General features: G+C 53.4%; 1 protein-coding gene across 1 annotated transcript in view; it reads left to right on the top strand.

Moving 5' to 3' along the window:
- The first annotated feature begins 2,018 nt into the window (after window positions 1–2,018).
- Window positions 2,019–19,187, top strand: part of ALDH1A3 (aldehyde dehydrogenase 1 family member A3) — a 42,268-nt gene continuing 25,099 nt past the window's right edge. The window contains exons 1-7 of the mRNA XM_024982260.2: window positions 2,019–2,207; window positions 7,455–7,559; window positions 9,850–9,990; window positions 14,575–14,704; window positions 15,011–15,072; window positions 17,378–17,506; window positions 19,031–19,144. Of these exons, the coding sequence (XP_024838028.1) occupies window positions 2,109–2,207; window positions 7,455–7,559; window positions 9,850–9,990; window positions 14,575–14,704; window positions 15,011–15,072; window positions 17,378–17,506; window positions 19,031–19,144 (780 nt within the window). The 5' untranslated portion in view covers window positions 2,019–2,108. The remainder of the gene's footprint in view (window positions 2,208–7,454; window positions 7,560–9,849; window positions 9,991–14,574; window positions 14,705–15,010; window positions 15,073–17,377; window positions 17,507–19,030; window positions 19,145–19,187) is intronic.

Below are 19,187 nucleotides of genomic sequence, written 5' to 3'. Positions count from 1 at the left end.
CTCCTTTCCTGGCACCTATGGTCTCCACTTCTGAGGCCAGGAGCTAAGGGCTTGATTTCCATGCAAAGCACACCTGGAGGGATGCTGCTAGCATCTGCACCTGCATCTCACTGTGCTCTCTGCTGCCCGTGACATGGGGCCCTAGAGACAGGTGCCGCCCTTGGCGAAAGAAGGGTGCCGAAGGAAGGTAAGAGAAATCCCTCCCCGCCACCCTGCACGACCCACCCACACACATCTGGCCCTGGTTCCTCCACTGCAGATGCCGTCTCAGGCAAGTATCTGCATGCTTCTATTTACTCACCTGTAAAATGGGGAGAAGAGCATTTGCTTTCATCCTTTCCACTGAGTGGCAAGACCAGGGAGCAGAGGGAGCCTGCTGGTCTCAACAGGTCTCAAGCCAGGCCCATCCTCCTGACCTGGGAGCCGCCTGCCTTGGCTGAATACCCCACACCCATCCTAAGCTCCCAGGATCACGTGGGTGGATGTCAACAGGATGAGCCCCAGGGGAGGTGGTTGGTCCCCAAGGCCAGAGGCTGCCTGTCAGGAGGGTCTGCAGCACCCAAATGCTGGGTTCAGCATCCAGGTAGAGACCCCGGCTTCAGACGCTGCCCACAGGTTTCCAGGAGGATTGAGTAGGGGCCACGAGGACAGGGAGCCAAGGGTCTGGCAGGAGCAGCTAAGAAAAGAGACAGAATTGCTCTGGGACTCATCAGTGTCAGGAAGCACAGCACAGCACATCAGTGAGCCCGCTCAGGGAACCTATTGTCCCCTTGCCCTGCCTCACGTGTACATTGTAAGCCACAAGAGCACAGGAACCTTTCGTGCCCAGAAGGCAGGTGATCTGATGACAATTTTGGGAAAGTTTAAAAGCTTACTCCACAATCCCGAACACAAAGCAGCCCTGCAGTGAGGAAAGAGAGTGGGGACACAGATGCCACTGGGAGCCCCAAAACAAACAGAAGGAGCCTCAGGACAGTAAGGAGTGTCTCCATTGTGTGTCACTGGAGATTACTCACAGAAGGAAATGGACTGAGCGGCTGAGGCTTCTGGGGATGAAACCACTGCTTTTGTCCCCCAGGTCGTGCCCCACATCATCCTTCCAGAAACTTGAGGGAAGACATGCATGAGAAGCCGCTTCCAAGTCTCAGATGGGACCTGGAGCAAGTCTCCTCTGGCACCGTTGGGTCCTCTGAAGAGAGCTGGCAAGTTGAACAACCTATGGGACAAGCGCGTCCGCTCAAAACAAAGCTGCAAAGATCTCATGTGCTGTCTCTCTCTTTTTCTGTTTTTCTTTCTTTTTTTTAAAATTGAAATATAATGTATGCATTTTAAAGAATCGAAACGGTTGCATTCCAGGGACTTAGGCTGGAGGCCCGCTGTGCGGCTGTGAAGGTCAGAGGCCGGCGGCCTGGGACGCCACAGCGCGGGGCAGGAAGGGCCAAAGGCTTTCCCCTCACCTTCTGCCCCTCGGTGTGCGACGCCCAGGGCCCGGGAGCTTCCAGCGCCGCACGGCGGGCGTCGGTCCCGCAAGCCAGGCCCCGGCGGCGGCCGGACCCCAGGCCGAGGCACGTGGGCGGCTACGCGGGGCCGCAGCGCTGGGTCCCCGACGCGGGGCGCGGAGCGAGGCTCCTAGCGGACCGGCCGGAGGGCGCGCCCTCCCGAGGAGGAGGGAGTGCGCCGAGCAGCGGCCGGCCAGGGGCGGCAGGTGCCACGGACGGGCTCGCTGGACCTCGGCGAGGGCGCCGGGACCGCGGCCCGAGTCCCTGCTCCCCGTCCCGGGACTTCCGGGGCCCGGCGGGGCTCAGGGGCGCTCCTCCAAGGGCGGCCTCCCAGGCGGGGAGCGCGCGGCGCGGTGGCCGGGCCGGGGGTGGCCGGGCTCCCTCAGGGGCGGCGGGCGGGGTGGGGTGAGGCGGGCCGGCCCCCTCCCCGCCCGCCCGCCCGCCCTTCCTCCCGTCCTGCAGCCAATTAGACAACCCCCTCGGGCGGGAGGCGTGGGGCGCTCCATAAAGCGGCGCGGAGCTGTCACCCTGCGAGCAGGCTGCGCACCGCCCAGGCCAGAGCAGGCGCCGAGGACTCGGGCGCCGCGGGCCGGGGAGCGCCGAGGAGCCATGGCCACCACCAACGGGGCTGTGGAGAACGGGCAGCCGGACAGGAAGGCGCCCGCCCTGCCGCGCCCCGTCCGCAACCTGGAGGTCCAGTTCACCAAGGTGAGACGGGCCCGCGTCCCACCCGACGGCAGCCTGGCTCTGCGCCGGGCTGCCCGGCCGGGCCGGGGGCGTGGACGAGGGGCCCGCAGGCCGGGAGCCCCGCCGCTGCGCTTGGGGCGTGCAAGGGCGTGGGGCGGCGGAGTGGGCCTGGGGCGGCGGAGTCCGCCCGGCGCTTCTGGGACCCGAGCCTCTGCGCCGGGCCCGGTCCTCCCGAAGCCGCGTTCAGCGCTGGACATCCCGGCGGAAGCCCGCGCCCCACCCGCGTCCGCCGCGCACCCCGAGAGGGACCCCGAGATCAGCACCCCCAGACGGACTCTCCGGCGCCGAACCCGCGCGAGGGAGGCTCTGCAGCGGCCGCGCCGTGCCAGGCTGCGGCCGCTGCGGCCCCGACGTGCCCTTGCAGGCCTGTTTTGAAGGCCAGCGGTGGGCCGCGGGGACCGGAGCGGTCGTCTCCCCGCAGACTCTGAGGCGAGGTCTCCAGGGCTGAAGGGGTCGGGCTTCGGGGTAGTCAGAGGGTGCCTGAAAACGCTGAGAGCCGCTCTGGGAGGTCAGGCTGCCCTGGGAAGCTTCCGGAAATGTCAGCGGGAGCAAGCGGAGAGAAGGGCACCTCCCGTGCTTAGCTCAGCTCGTCCCAGCTTACCAGCGGAGCCAGGGCTAGCGGGAAGGTGTCCCGGAGCCCCGAGACCCTGGTCTTGGCAGATCAGGGTCTCGGGTCAGGGCTGGGAGACCGCGGGTTGCAGGGCTCCATCGTGCCGCGGAGTCCCGCACCTCACAGTCCTTTCTGCGCCGCGGGGCCGGCAGGCTGGAGCACGGCAAAGCGGCGGGATCACCTGCTTGGGGCAGAGAGGAAGATGGCGAGGCCTGAGCTGGGCACAGCTGGCAGCTCCGCGGCCAGCGCGGAGCGCGTCCTCTCCAGTACAGGGACACCCCGAGGCTGTTTGGAAGCTACTGGACTGGGTCTGGGGGCATTTCAGGGACGCAGGCCAGAAGTCACTGTGGGCTTCACTTTCCTCAAGTTTATCTCCTTTTATTTTTGCGTCTTATCCATTGCTATCACCCCCCGCCCCGACTTCAGCTGACACAGCACTTAGAAAATTCCTCCATCAATTTGCTTTCAAAAGTAGCAATTATGTGTCTCAAATAGTTTTAATCAAGCAGAGAAAGTTGCAGGCCACTATGTGTGGCCTTCAGATTCTGATCTCTTGGCACGTATGGTCGGCTGGACCTCTGATCACATGACATTAAAATTAACTGTTTCCAGAGGGCTCTGTAATCAACGGAGACAGACTGATGGAGACCATTTTTAATGTAGTTTCATAAGTAGGAGCAGCCTCAGAGTGCAAATTCTGGAAACACTGAAAATAGTAGCTAAATGTTTTTAGCCCCTAAAACTGTTGGTTGTCACCTGTTGTAGGTGGTGGTGGCATTTTGTTTTTCTTTTATAGCAACCAAAAATTATATATATTGTTTTCCTATTCCTTTTTACCTTTTATAGTGCTATCAGAGCAATGTTGCCACATATGGAAAGTTGCCTCTTTGTCTGCAATTCTTTCTGGCCCTTTGCAAGCGTAGATGCAGCCCTTACTTAGAGAGGTGGATCTTAGCACGTTCACAGAGTGACCAGTCAGTCTTTGTTGTCTGGCTGGGTGTCCGTCTTCTTAGTGGAATAGAACTGGGTTGTGACTAAGGCTCAGGGGACGGCATGAGATGGAGGGGGCTGGAAAGCCAGATCCTTAGCAGCTTCTGGCGATGAAGACTGGGGAAGCCCAACAGCAGGCCCCTGCGCCCTCTTTTCTGCTGGAGCCTCGCTGTCCCTGCTCCAGGCCCACCTCACGGAGGCCTCTTCCTAGCAGTTGTGGGGTCAGGGCGCCAGGGTGGCTGTGACTGAGGGTGGGAGCCCAGGCAAGCAATGCTTGCAGAGCCTCTGGCTGCAGAGGCAGCCCCCAGTGCGAGGAAAGAAACGGAGAATCAGAGCTACAGAATCGAGGCCCTCCTGGCTGTGGAGCGTGTGAGTGGTAACGGTCTGTCGTTTTTCAAACCCGACTCCTGGTGCTTCTTGCTAATGGAGGACATGCAGGAAATGGTGGGTCTGGGCCCCAGCCTTGGGGGGCCACGTCCCAGGGTAAGTCCAGTCTCTGTAAGGAAGAAGCGCCTTTGTTTGTTTGCATGTTTTAACACTGGGCTCTGTTCTCTGATTTTGGGGAGGGGAGAGTCCCCTAGAAGCCCCACATAGGTCTTAGAGGGTAGCAGCCCCTTTCACTTCAGAAGGACTTTCCTTAACAATTCTTACAGTAGCAGAAAAAAATTTTTTAAGATTTTCTGGCTCAATAAAATGCTAGTTTTTAATGATTGTTTTCTATGAAAAGTAAAATTCCCTCAAATCTCCTTTTCTGAAAACACTGCTTTTGAGTAGAGCTGGGGTCCAGTGGAAGTTTCTGTAAGCGGTGACTGCAGAACTCTCTTGTGTAACAACTACCCTCACCTCTCTGGGGCACCTGACTGCAACCACGGCTGTGGTTTTCCAACTCAGTCTGGATAGGACGCCATTCCATTCCTCCAATAAAGTGTGAATCCCATCCGCTCTGTGTAACGTAGTTTTATTCCTCTGAAAGTTTTGTTTCTTACCAGTTCACAAGTCAAGGAAAACAGGTTTTTTTAAGACCCACTTTCCTGATTTGGGGTTCAAAACAAGAAAGCCAGCATAATTGATAGGCCACACTCTCTGACCCCTTCCTCATTTGTGTTTTTGTTTTCTTTTAGTGCAGAGTAAAATCAACAGTAGAAACCACTTACAAGATTGCTTAGTAATGTAGTATAAAGCAAAAAATTTTGCTAAATTAGAAACATTGTGATGGGAAAATATGAGTAAAGTTGAGTAGTCTGAACTTTTTTTTTTTTTTTTTAAGTTGCTGGTTAGAAAGGATTATGGATCAATGTCACAAAACAACTGAGTAATTATTTTTTTGGAGGAACATGCTTGAAGCTGAAGTATAACAGACATCTGATCATTGCAACGTGTTTTTATCCCCTTATTTATATTCTCTTCTACTACCTGCTCATTTTCCCTCCCCCTTGGAATTGATATCAGGAAGGTCCTAGAATCAGCAGATTTCGCTGACAGTCTCTATTATCTAACCCACGAAATTTCATCTTCCGACAAATGGGCCTGTCTTCCTGGCTGCACTTTCCTCCCTGCGCTAACTTAACCCCTCTGCTCTACTCATTAATTTCTCACTGTTACCGAGTGATTGCTTGCTGGATGGCAAAATTGAACTCTCGGGTTTGGTTTCAGCGGGAAGAATAAGCCTGTAATTGTAGCCTGGCCTTTCCCACATGCTTCTCTGGGGGCCTGGCCTCAGGCTGAAGGCACTGAGCTTCCAGAAGTGGGATGGGCATGTCCCACAGTTGAAGGCCACTGTCAGCCTGGACCCACACGAGAAGGCAGGGACACTGCTCACCTGCCCAGCCAGGGCTGGCCCTCTGTGCTTTGTCCCCACCACTCTCAAATTTCCCTGCTTTCCAGGGAGAGTTATCAAAACAGCACCCCAGTGGCTTCCCAGAGAAGGCTTCCTTTCCCGTGAGCTTCAGAGTTTTTACAGGACAGCTGAGGACAGAGAACATAGTCAGGTCACATGCTGGATAAATCGGCCACCCTCTCACCCGTCCTCACCGGGGAACCAGGTATTCCAAATGAATGAAATTCACAGTCGTGGATATTAGCCCTGTAGTCACAGTGATGGAAATTAGCCCTGTAGTGATGCAGTTCTCCCTTTAAATGAATCAAAGATAAGCATATAATAAATAGAATAGATGGATATAAAGACATGCATATAAATGTATGTGTATAAACATATGAATATAGATATGGAGGCTTCCCTGGTGGCTCAGCGGTAAAGAATCCACCTGCCAATACAGGAGACATGAGTCTCGGGTTCAATCCCTGAGTCAGGGAAGATCCCCTGGAGGAGGGCATGGCAACCCACTCCAATATTCTTGCCTGGAGAATCCCATGGACAGAGGAGCCTGGAGGGCTACAGTCCACGGGGTCACAAAGAGTCGGACACGACTGAGCAACTTAGCATGTACATAGATATGGAGATGGAATCTGATGAGCTAGTTCTCTATTTAGAAATCGTTGATGACATTTTACTCTATGGACATGCTTCAAAAGCATTTTAGCCATGTTCACTACTGGGGTCTCTGTGATGCCACGATGGGCTCTGACCACGAGGTGGTCCCTAGCGGGTACAACGGGAGATTCTGTCCTCTCACTGGGTGGCCAGGACCTCCGTACTGTGAGAAAATGATTTGTGTGGTATCTGTAGCCTCAGTTCCTAGTTCTTTCCCCCAAATCCTCTCTTTTAATATTTTTTAAGAACTTAGGGTAAGCTAAGAGTAAATAGTACACATATTTCAGTGCATAGACCATGAAATTCTTTTTAGTTTGTTCATAATGTCTTTTTTTTTTTTTTTTAATATCTCTATTCTTGGCTGTGTTCTAGATAACCGATTCTCAGAACTAAGTGATTTTTGTGAGTTGATTCTTTAGTTCTGGATATAAGTAGTTATTTGCAACATATGTTAATATAACCCGAACATTTCCTAACCCAGATATTTATCTTGCTATTCCAACACTGGCTTTTATTAAAGCCCAACATGAAAATAGACATTTTAAAGAGAATGGGGAGATGGCACTGATGTGCATTAATGAGGGCTAAAGGGTTATAGTGAGATCCTTTTATAAATCCAGTTCTTTGGTGGATCCAGCTGGGGGTTGCAGCAGGAAGGAGGGAGAAGGGAACGCTCACTGCTGACATGCTCTTCGGGGCAGGCAGATTGCTTGGCACTGCGTGTGTGCATGTGTGTGTTGGTTCCCTGAACTTGATGAGTGTGTAAAATTTAACTCATGTCCTTTTTGTAACTAACTCTTTTATTCTTCTGTGACTCCATCTTATTGTCTAAAAACATTTTAGAAAAAATTCTAAATTACTTCAGTTTTATTTTGACAATTTGTAGTTCTCTGGAAATGTATTAAAAAGTCAGAAGACTTGGATTCTGTTGATAATTCTGAGTGTGCTCCCAGTTGGGCATGTGACTGTCCCCCCCACTTCCAGGTCCCACCTGTAAAACGGCAGGCGGGCAGGTTGGCAGGAGGGAAAGAAAAGACGTGACCTAAGGTCCTCAGCATGTTGGAATTATATGATTTTGATTTAAGCCTAATGCATTACAATTTCCTTTCCTGGTTAGATATTCATCAACAATGAATGGAACGAATCCAAGAGTGGAAAAAAATTTGCCACGTATAACCCTTCAACTCTAGAGAAAATATGTGAAGTAGAAGAAGGAGATAAGGTGGGTGCCCTCCCCCTGGCCCAGTAATTCAATTACTGATCGCTAGAGGATAAGGAAGTGCTTCAGCTTAGCTGTAAGTCAGAGCTGGCCCACACTGAGGCCGAACCTAAGCAAACTGCTTCGTAGACACATGGCCCAGAATGGGATCAATTAGGGACCCTGTGCTGTAGAGTCCTTCTCCTTTGATAGATGTTTTTCCATCTGTGAGGATGACTTCAGCCATCCTTATCACGTGGCTCAAGGAAAGGTTTTTATCAATGATTTGAACCTGGAAGCATTAAAGAATCTTTCCTGAAAGCATTTCCGGCTGGCTGGTGTGTTTCACCAAATGCAACATTCTGGCAGGAGACACTTTTAAAAAAAAAGACTTGAAGGAGACCAAAGACTTGCTAAGTCATGCAGAAGTAATAATGTTATGCAACTGCCAGATTTTTTTTTTCTACCAGAAACTTAAATGATTGTGTAAAGCTATAGCCTATAACCCTATTTGATAGTGCGGGGTATATTGTGTAAGTTATGTGTTATATATGTAATATATTAATTTCATTATTATATATAAAGCTAAGAGACTCCTGAATATGTCCTTGATACATTTCAAACCATAAAATATCTTTTGAATATGTGTCATTGGGGAAAAGGTTGAAAGTACAGCTTTTGTAAGGAGGGAAGAGAAACGGAGCCGTCTTCTCAACCACTGGAGTACTTATCTGATGTTCATAAATATGTAGGTAGTGTGAACGACATGTGTAAAATAGGCTTGAGTTTGATTCTAGTAGCAGGATTTTTGTGACGGTGTGCCATGCACCGTGTTTGTACCTGTTCAGCCCCTCCCGTGTGCAGCACCCCATGAAAAGCTCTGTGTCTATAATACTAGCACCGAGGAGCTTATGTGAAGACGTCAGGGTGTAGGGGTGTGACATGATGCTGAGCAGGTCTCCCAGGTGTAGTACACAGGGGCCAGGGAGCAGTGAAATCCCCGCCACGGGCTCTGGCTCATCCCATGGTCTGAGTGACTGTTCCAAGCACCAGAAGACAGAGGCTTCCCCGTCCCTGCAGCTGGAGAATTCCTGGCCTCCACCCCAGAGCCTGGGACAAGGAATTCAAAGCCCTAATATCTCCCTTGCCAAAGTTTCTACTCCCCTCCAAGCCCATTTTGGATACACAGAATCTTGGTGCAGTGTCCCTCTTGACTGGTGCTGGGTGCCCACTGCTGGCTGCATCTCCCTAAGGAAGAGAGGCTCAGAGGGATCTGGGGGGTGAGCCCCTGATCATTACCAACCAAAGCCTCAAACCTCAATTTCTTGAGCATAAGAATGGATGTCAGGGAATTCCCTGGCAGTCCAGTAGTTAGGACTCTGAGCTTCCACTGCAGGGAAGGCAGGTTCAATCCCTAGTCAGGGAACTAAGATTTTCAGGCCACATAATGTGGCCAAGCAATATTAAAAAAATAAAAATTTTGAGAGAATGGGTGACATTACTCTAAATAGCTCTCGTTCTTTCCTAGTAAAGAAGATTTGCTTGTAATTTTTCTGTCAGTGTCCAGAAGATCCAGTTCTTTGTCTATAAAATGATCGCAGCTCCCAGGGGATAGCTGATAGTGTTGTTTAGCTGCTGAATCACGTCCAGCTCTTTTGTGATCCATGCTCCTTAGTCCATGGGATTTCCAGGCAAGAATACTAGGGTGGGTTACTATTTCCTTTTCCAGGGCATCTGTCTGACCCAGGGATTGAAATCGCATCTCCTGCATTTCAGGCAGAGCCACCAGGGAAGCCCCAGGGGTAGGTGAAGTGAGGCTGAGGGGAGAAGTCCCTGATGTGGACTTTTTCAATACCGTCAGTTCTGAGATCCAGAGGAGGACTCTTGCCCCCGTTCTTGGACCGCATGTGGTTCTCAGCTGGAGTAAAGTGCCAAGACAGACATTCCCCACCTCATTGGTGAGCTGTGGGAATGTGTTTGTGTCCAAACTTAGGTAGCAAGTAGATGCTCTCTTCCGACATAGGTCAGCAAGAAAAATGATTACAGTCAGTGGTCTTATGACTCTTTTAAATACTTTGTATAATCAGAAGGAAAGTTAATCCTTGGCCCTTGTAGAAAACTTGAAAGACTTAAAGCAAAAACAAAATCCCTTAAAAGTCCCTGACCATTGAAGTGATTAGAAACCTGGCGACTGCTCTGAGCTGCCCGCCCACCTCCGTCCTCTGTGCCGGGATGGAGGCCGGATTCTGCAGTTCCTGGACAGCCGAGCCCTCCGCGAAAGGTGACAGGCTCTCTCCGTTGTTCGGCCTTGCAGCCTGACGTGGACAAGGCGGTGGAGGCCGCACAAGCCGCCTTCCAGAGGGGCTCTCCGTGGCGCCGGCTGGACGCCCCGAGCCGCGGCCGGCTGCTGCAGCAGCTGGCGGACCTGGTGGAGCGGGACCGCGCCGTCCTGGCGGTGAGTACCCGGGACCCGCGCGGGGAGTGGGGCGTGGCCCGCTGGCCCCCGGGCCGCCCCTTCCCGGTGGGCAGGGACCGCGCCGTCCTGGCGATGAGTACCTGGGACCCGCCCCGGGGAGGGGGGCGTGGCCCGCTGGCCCCCGGGCCCGCCCCTTCCCGGCGCAGGAGAGAGGACTGGGGAGCGGGGTCGGGAGGGGGAAGGACCGCGCCGTCTGGGCGGTGAGTACCGGGGACCCGCCCCGGGGAGGGGGCCATGGCCCGCTGGCCCTCGGGCCCGCCCCTTCCCGGCGCAGGAGACAGGACTCGGGTGCCGGGTCTGGAGGTGGTGGGGCTGCGCTGCCCTTTGAGGCACGGCTCTCCAGCCCAAGGCCGGCGTCCGCACCCCTGGACTCAGACGATCCGTTCTGAGGTCAGACTTTTGCCCCTGCCGCTGTCTTCTCGGCCTGAGGAACTTCTGATCCACTAGTGGCTCCCAGACTCGAGATGCTCACAGACAGCCGGGCTGGGCCGTACCTTGGTCCTACCTGCACAGTTAGAGCTTAACTTGTTTTCTTATATCAACTCCTTTCCAAACTGAAATTTAACCTCATCCTAAGGGACAGTGTCTATGAAATTACAGTTGTAATGTGCTGGTGTGGTTTTTCTAATACTTATTAAATGCCACCCCTTGGCACAAAAAAAGTGTCCATATATAGCTTAAAAATCACCCGTTTCACCTTGAAATGGGCAGTGGTGAGTGTGTGTGGGGTGATGGTGAGGGGATAACTTAGCTACAGGAAACTTCAGAGTGTGAAAGACCTAGGTTCAAACTCCAGCTCTGCTGCTTTATCAGCTGTGTGACTTTGGACAAGTTGCCCAGCCTCCCTGAGTGTATGTTTCTTCACGGAAACATTGTTGATATCTGAGTGTTGTGAGAATGATCCACTTAAAATCCTTTGCAGTCCCCGTCATCCAGTAAGCACTAAACAGATGAAGTTATTAATAATGCCATCTGAGGACCAGGTTCTAAGCTCAGCTGTGTGTTCTGGTGATTTCTAGCACCGTAATTCCTCAGCTGCAAAATATGTGTCTTTATTCATCCCATTGCGTGAGTTGGGCTGCTCTCATGAGATGGGCTGTGAAGACATTTAGGAGTAGCAAGTGCAGAATTTACTGGGATCCTCAGACCTTCCTTTGTGGCGGGTGATTGATCAGAGGAGATCCTGGGGCCCTGGCGCCTTCTCCTTTGCCGCCCGCACACACAGCTCTCATAGCTCAGACTCCCGTGTAACACTTGTCCCAGAACTGGAGGCCCAGTTGGTAGGAAAGGAAACCTCCTTTTTGGCCTCTGATTTGGAAAAACAGTTCTTTCCTTTCTTGATTTGATGTTGGGAATGAGTGGTCAGGTGGACACCCGCGTGGAGGTCAGTGCCAGCAAGGATGCTGAGATTCTCTTGGCCCTGCGTGTGTGTCATGGGTGGAGGCTGGAGAAACTCCGTTTCGGGTGCTGCTCTGGGGTGTGTTGCCCTGCGTGTGCGTCCACAAACACAGAGAGACCTGCAGCTTCCTTCCTCCGCCCCAGCTGGCCAGCCTGCAGTAGGGGAGAGAGATCCCCCCAGGGTCAGTGTCTCTCTCCACAGAGCCTCTGGTTCTTCCTGCAGCAAAAGCCAGTCTCAACTCTCAAGCTGCCAAACTGGCTTCTTCAAAAACATTTCTGTTTTCCCCCAGCATGAGCTCATCTGTCTGCAATGTCCGTGAGGATTCAGAGCAGGCGGGAGAGGATGTGCCCGGTACCCTCCCCTCCCTGTCCTTAAGCGTCAGTATCATCTTGGGGCGCGGTGGCTGCAAGGCCCCCCCCTTCACCTTCAGCCCTCTTGGCTGTCCTGGAAGGCTGCTGTGAGTGCACGTGGAGCAGGGTGCCTCTGCCATCAAGACTCACTGCCCACGAGAAGTAAGGTCCAGCTCTTCACCACACTGTGGAAGGGACAAGCGAGTGACCGGCAAATACAGTTTTTAGAACCCAGACTGCATCAAGAGAAAGCATGTCCTTGAGAGGGTTTTCCTGCCTTCTCCTGCACAAAATATCTCTTCCATCATGTTCCCTTGCCAGCTTGGTGGCTCTGATGGAGCTGGGCCTGAATACTTCGTGTTCAGTGTTTGGAGACCGTGGGCAGATCCAGCAGGCCTGGCGCTTTCTCCCTCACCGCGGTACCTGGACCCAGGCTCTCGTGTTCGGATGCTCATCTCGGGAGCCTCCAAAGAGGAGCTGTCGCTGTTTGCTCTCGTCTCAATCAGAGCCCCACTTCTGAGCCCTTCGTTTCAGCCTCAGCACTAGGGCATCGTGGGCACGTCCCTACCGCACTTTCCCTTCATTCTTTAGTATTTAAGGGTTAGCATGTGTTGATTTCTCAAAAGGTATATTTTTCTCCTAAAATGTTAAAAAGAAACTTAAAAGCAGCTGTGGTTCTCTCATGATCCAGCCACAATAATTGTTTAAAAGTCCCAGCGAGTAGCTAACTCTCTTCATCTCTCTGCTTCATGTCTGCATAATCACCTGAAAATTGGGTTTGATTTTTTTTTTTTAAGAGTTTCCTTTCTAAAGCTATCATGACCCAGTTTTGCTTGGAAAGATTCCATAACACCAACCTGGCAAATTCCTGTTATCACGAGAGTAAGCAAACGTGACTAAATTAATAATAAAAATAGTCAATGCTTGTTGAATGCTCACTCTGTCCCAGGCTTGTTGCAGGCACTTGATCTGTAGTATTTATCATCCTGTTTAAAAGATAAGAATGCTGTGGCCCAGAGAGGTTAGGTCATCTGTCCTAGTTTACCCAGCTGGAAGGTGAGCCAGGACTGGAGCTGGGCAGTGGCCCTGCATGTCCCCACAAAGCTCTGCCCAGCCCTTGCCTTTTTTCCCATCCCAGAAAAGCGCCAAGAACAAGCTCCAGGTTCTGCTGATAGACGACCAGATGCTGTGTGGAGCAGCTGGGACCTGGAGAATTTTGGCATTATTTACAATTGTTGAGTTCCCCCTGGGAAAAGAAAAGTTCCAACTTGGAATGTAAATCAATAGGAGGCAAAGGTACAGTGTACTGGCTGTCACATTGCCCTGACTGGGTCCCTGAGCAGCTTCCACCAGGGCTGAGACACACCGCAGACCTGGAGCAGCCCTGTCATCTCTAGCAATACACACTCCTGTCTCCTCACTGTCCCCAGATGAGGATTGCTGACCACCTGGTCCCAAAAGGGAAAATGATGACAATCGTCACAGCTCTTATTACCATCATTTGAACAGTGGATGTGACTGGTACCATGGGTAGACACTGCTATTAGTGCTTTATGAATGGGACTCCTCTAAGCCACACAGTACTCCTGTAAGGTAGATACCATTATTAGTGCTGTTTTACAGATGAGGGAACTGAGGCAGGATGACATTCAGGGACTTGCCACGGCCGCTCAGCTAAGAAAGGGTTGCCTCCTCTTCAGAGAATGCATGGTTCATTCCTGAAGCAAAGATAAAGTGGTCCCAGACCTTCACCTAGCCAACCTACATGCCCTGGTGCAAAAGTCCAAGGCAGCGACCTGAAGAGCATCACTGACCTGACGGAAGTCAGAAGGCCTAGATTCAGTGCCAGCCATGCCCCTGCCCTCCTGATAACACAAATGAGTCCTGGGCTCCGTTAGCCTTGGCGTCTGCACCTTGAAGCAGGAGCAGAGCCATCCGTCGGAGACGAGGCGTCTGCGCCTGCGCACGGAGGGGCCTCTCTTCCTCTGTAAACCGCCATCTCGCCCCAGCGACTCTGCGACCAGAATCCTGCCCTGGGCTCTGTGTCAGGGTGGCCGCTTCCTGCAGCCACGGATGACGATGGGTGGCTGCAGCCCTGGACTCACCTGGGGCCGCTTGTCTGAGGGACACAGGGGTTCTCCCTGGTTGGAAACAGAAAAGAATCCGTACCATTGAGTGGCTGCGTGCTCGCCTGGGGAGCAGTCACCCCTCACCACCCAGGGAGAGCCCGCTATCTTCCCAGCCGGCATCCGGCTGGCGGCCCAGCGCAGGACCGGCGAGGAGCGCGGAGTCGAGCCTCTGTGCTGCTTGTTGACTCTTCGGAGTCCGGCACGCTTTCCATAGCTGTGCTGGTCCTCGAGGCCGAGAAGAGAGAACCCGGGGCCCCTTCTCCTTTGTTAGGGGACCTAGCCCCCTTCCCAACCAACCTGAAGCCGGCACACCTTCTGCGAGCTTCCTCGAGCGCGCGGACTCGAGTGGCCAACGGCGCTCCCGAAGGACGACAGAAGGCCGTGCTAGAGCGCGTTTATTCCCTCCCAGAGAGGCGCCAGACCAGCCGCGTGCCGTCCTTCAGGGGACCCGTGGCCATGCTCTGGCCGATCCCCCAGGCTGAGGTGTTCTGAAAGAAAAGCAGTCCTTGACAGCCTGGGACAGGTCTTCTCTTGAACGTGCTGTCTTGCTTTCCGAGACTCGCGTGGCTGGGAGGTCCTGAAGGCAGCACTCCAGGACCCTGCTCTCTCTCCCTGCGCTGTCTTTACCAATCTGAGGGTCAAACGGAAAACCGTGTCTTAAAAACATATCGTCTTATGATTGCAGACCCTGGAAACGATGGACACAGGGAAGCCGTTCCTTCATGCCTTTTTCATCGACCTGGAAGGCTGTATCAAAACCCTTCGATACTTTGCTGGGTGGGCGGACAAAATACAGGGAAGGACCATCCCCACAGGTGAGCCAGCTCAGAACTCCCGGCCTGGTCTTCTTTCTCCTCCAGGCAGCCTCTTCAGAGTAGCCTCTGGTTTCTCTCCAGAGCATCCTTCCCACGCCCCCTGGCAAAAGAAACGGCACCGTGCGGATTCTTCCTCTAAGGAATTTTGCTTTTGAAATTGAGTTAGACATCACTTCTTTACGAAGCAGATAAAACTTAGAGTTGACACTTTGATGGGCCTCTGGGTTTGTTTCTTGTCTTTGTAATTATGTAGGATTCTTAAGCTCGATCCATGTGAGATTAAGAGATTCTTAATGTCTCTTCCAGATGACAACGTTGTGTGTTTCACCAGGCACGAGCCCATCGGTGTATGTGGGGCCATCACTCCTGTAAGTATGGCAGCTTTTCTCGTGAGATCTGTAGATCCCACTCCACTGCACTTCGGTCTTTGGAACCGGTCTCTAATGGGTTTTGACTGCACTGGCACTAGAGGAGCATCGCAGTGTGGCATGGACCTTGATGCTTGGGGGCTGAGATGGATCCGACCTCATTCCTGCTCTCAAGGGGCCAATTCCAGGAATGCAGCAGAAGACACATGGATTCCAACCAGAGGGGTCAGGAATGGTCAGCTCCCCTTGGGCAGGAGGCTATCAACTGGGCCTTGAAGGATACGAAAGAGTTGTTACCCAGGATAAAGGGGTTTCTGAGTATAGGAATGGCCTGCAGGAGGGTGGATAAGTGTCTGGCTACTTGGGGGCAGCAGCGGGATAGCTGGCGAGGTGGGAACTTAGGCAGGGACAGAGCGAGGATGAGGAGGTGGACCCGGCAGGTGGTGCGGCCCAGCGTCCAGCACCATGGTGCCCAGGGCCCAGGACTTTACTTTCTGGGTAGGGAGTGCCTGGCAGGTGCCAGGGTTGCTGTGATTCTGCCGTCTGTGGGAGGAAGACCCAGGCCACTGCGGCAGCTGAGGAGGCAGGCAGCAGTGTGGAGAGGCTTGGAGAAGCACTCTCTGGGGACAAGGAAGGGGTGATGCTTCAGTAATCAGGTTTGAGAGCCAGTCAATGGTCAGGACAGAGGTGCTCTTGCCCATCAAGTTGGGAGGGGGTCCCCTAAAGATGGATGTAGATTGAGAAAAGAAGAGGGCCCAGGGGAGCTCCATGGACTGCTAAGGAATCCCAGGAAGAAGCCTGAGCAGCCAGGGTCAGGGGCCCCCCAGGGACGGGATACATCTTCAGAAAGAGATTGCGGTTGATGCAGTCATCTCCTACCTGGAAATTCAAAACAACAGAGACACCTACTGTTAGATGTGCTCCCCAAGAGAGGTGCCGGGGGTGTCTTCAATGTAGCTAGGGCCAATGGAAAGGGAGCTGGGCACATGGGCTTGGGCCTTCCAGAAGCTGCAGTGAGAGAGAAGGGAGCTGGGAGGAGAGGCAGAGGCCAGGAGAAGGTGCAGGTTTGCTTGTTGGAGAGGACAGCTGATGGCATCTGGGTGCTCAGGAGTGGGGGTCTAGAAGACGAGCAGACCCCGGGGACCAGCGGGGCTGTGCCTGCTGTCATCAGCCAGCCTCACGGGCCCCTGGGACCTGGGGTGTTCTGTTTGGTGTACAGTGGTAGGAATTTCAGACGGAGCTGGGGGTGAAATCTAGCTGGCCGTTCATCAGCCCTGCTGGGGGAAAGGCATCCACGGAGCCTAAGGAGCCAACTGGGGGGAGTGGGCACAGGGATGAGGGTTGGCCAGAATCAAGCTCGGTGTGCTCTTGGAGATGCACTTAGGCAGCAGTGCAGTGAGGGAAACGAGCCTGGCTGTGAATCCGGCCTTTGTCTGACAGTTGTGACCTTGGTCCAGTGAGCTCACCCTCTGCGCCGCATCCCCCTTCTGTCGAGGGGAGTGGCAGTGTGACTGCCCCCACACAGGTGTCTCGGGATCAGATGAGTTCAGCGTTTGGAACTGCACCAGGCTCACAGTGGACGCCCAGTGGGTGAGGGTGCTTCTCAGGCCTGATGCCAGGGAGACTTTGGTGTCCCTGCCTCTGGTGAAAGGAGGACAAGAAAGTTTTCCAAGATGAATGTCACCAAACACCCATCAGGCAGGGGTTGGTCTGTGCTCTGTAGGAAGAGAGATAGGGTGGCATCTGAGTTGAGGAGAGGCAGGCCTCATTCCTTTGGGGCTTTTCCTAGATACTAACGTGCTGCTGGCATTGTTAACCTGCAGGAGGAGACGGTAGCACACCTAGAGCAAAATCCTCTTTGCGGTGACCACCTATTAGCATCTCCTAGGATGCAGTTCAGGAGATGCTGGGCAGGAATGCAGTTCTGATCATTGCACGCTGCTGTTGCTCCTGCTTAGCTGCTCCATTCATGTCTGATCTGTGTGACCCCATGGACTATATGAGGACCCCTCCAGGCTCCTCTGCCCATGGCAATCTCTAGGCTAGAATATTGGAGTGGGTAGCCATTCCCTTCTCCAGGGGATCTTGTGGACCCAGGGATCAAACCCAGGGCTCTCGTACTGCAGGCAGGTTCTTTACCCCTGAGCCACCAGGGAAGCCCCTGATCATTGCATACTCCTGCGTAACCTCCTATACCCCGCACCTAAACCATGCAAAGCAAGTGCTCCACGCAGGCATCCCTAGGCCTTGGGGACGGCGTCGTGCGCAGCCCCGGGGCCCCCAACCCCTCTGTGTTCTGCTGCAGTGGAACTTCCCTCTGCTGATGCTGGTGTGGAAGCTGGCTCCTGCTCTCTGCTGCGGGAACACCGTGGTCTTGAAGCCGGCGGAGCAGACCCCCCTCACGGCCCTCTATCTGGGCTCTCTGATCAAAGAGGTGAGACGTCCCAGGAGAAAATGCTCTATGTTATCAGGAACATTCCCACTCCTGGGAGCCGCGCCGCCGCCAGAGATGAGCCTGCCCTGCAGAGCCGGGCCGTGCGTGCCCACGCCCTCCAGCTCCCGGCTGAGTGGGACGGGAATGCCTCCTGGTTTCACTTGGCAGCTGCTCCTCCCTGCTCCTGCTTGTGGCTGCTGAACTAGAAGGGACTCCATTCCTCCACCTGATCCTAATGAGAATGCTTATTCTGATGACGAGCTCAAACCTGTGGTCTCGGGCCAAATGTTTTGTCTAGAGAATTTACAAGGGGGTCGCTTGAGAGGTAACTTCTCCAGACCCTGTCTGTGTGGTGTCCGTCCTTCTCCTGGAGCTGTGACCCCCACCAGCAGCCCCCCAGAGGGGCTACTACGAGCCCCAGCCTCCTCCCCAGTGCTGGCTCTCGGGCGCCTGTCCTCTCCCTGGCAGCCACCACTTGGGGAAATGAGCTGCCCAAAGGGCCACCTCCTTCTGGACACACCTGGCAATGTATTTCAGTCATTCTGTCCCCAAACTGTATGTTGCAAAGATTTTTTTAAAAGAAACAGGAAGAAAAGAGGGATGGGAGGAAAGGTCCATTCATTTCGTCTCTTAGCCAGGCCAATACAACCAGGACGTGAAACATTTACTGTTTAGATGTAAGGCTGCAGAGCCAGCAACTGATCAGTTTTCCACTCTCCTCTGACCCGTGATGTGGGACCTGATGACATCATATGATTAGACTTACAGATTCTAAAGTCACAATTGTTTAAAAAAGTGTTTAGGAAAACTGAAGACTCAAGCACCATGTCCTAAAATCTTCCATTTCTGAATTAATGTGTTTTATCATAACAAAGAGAATGGCATCCCCCAGTGGAAGAGCATTCCCCCACCCTCCAGCTCATTTGCGCTGCTCTTGGTTAATAAAAAGCACCTAGCATGTGCAGAGTACCACATTAATGAAACGTTGCTCCCCACCTTCAGGATGTGCTAGCTCTCAGAGTGACCCAGGTTCAAGAGTCAGGGACTTTGAGGGAGTGAGACCATATTGCCATTTGGAACATTAATGGGACAGATTAAAAAAAAATAAGTTGAAGCCGAGGAAGTGTATTTTGCAGATGCCTCTGAGCCTGGGGGCTGTCACCAAGGTGTCCCTGCTCCCTCAACACACAGATACAGACACACAGAGAGAGACCCATACCGACTCACACACACACACACACACACACACACACACACACACGCAGACACACACAGAATGGTGCTCTGCTGCAAAGGGCAACTGCTGTTTTGTTCAGAAGCCCTTCGGGGTAGGCAGCCCACCCGGAAGAGGGGTATAGGCCTCACCCTGTCCCACCCACTTGCTGGCTGACTGGGTCTGGCCCTGGAAAGTTTGTCGAACCTGGGCCCAAGCTTCCAGGTGAGGCTGCCACTCCACTCAGGGACCTCGCCCAGCCGTGGCTCTCCTAACCTCCTCCTCTGAACACCATCTCAATTTCCTCCCAGGTGGGATTCCCTCCGGGTGTGGTGAACATCGTGCCGGGATTTGGGCCCACAGTGGGAGCAGCAATTTCTTCTCATCCTCATATCAACAAGATAGCCTTCACTGGGTCCACAGAGGTAACTCCTTATCAGCCGGGGGGGCCACCGGCTGTCGCTGGGA

Source organism: Bos taurus, chromosome 21 (genome assembly GCF_002263795.3).
Source record: "Bos taurus isolate L1 Dominette 01449 registration number 42190680 breed Hereford chromosome 21, ARS-UCD2.0, whole genome shotgun sequence".
In the NCBI taxonomy this organism is placed as follows: Eukaryota; Metazoa; Chordata; class Mammalia; order Artiodactyla; family Bovidae; genus Bos; species Bos taurus.
This window is presented reverse-complemented; position numbering and strand designations above follow the sequence as displayed.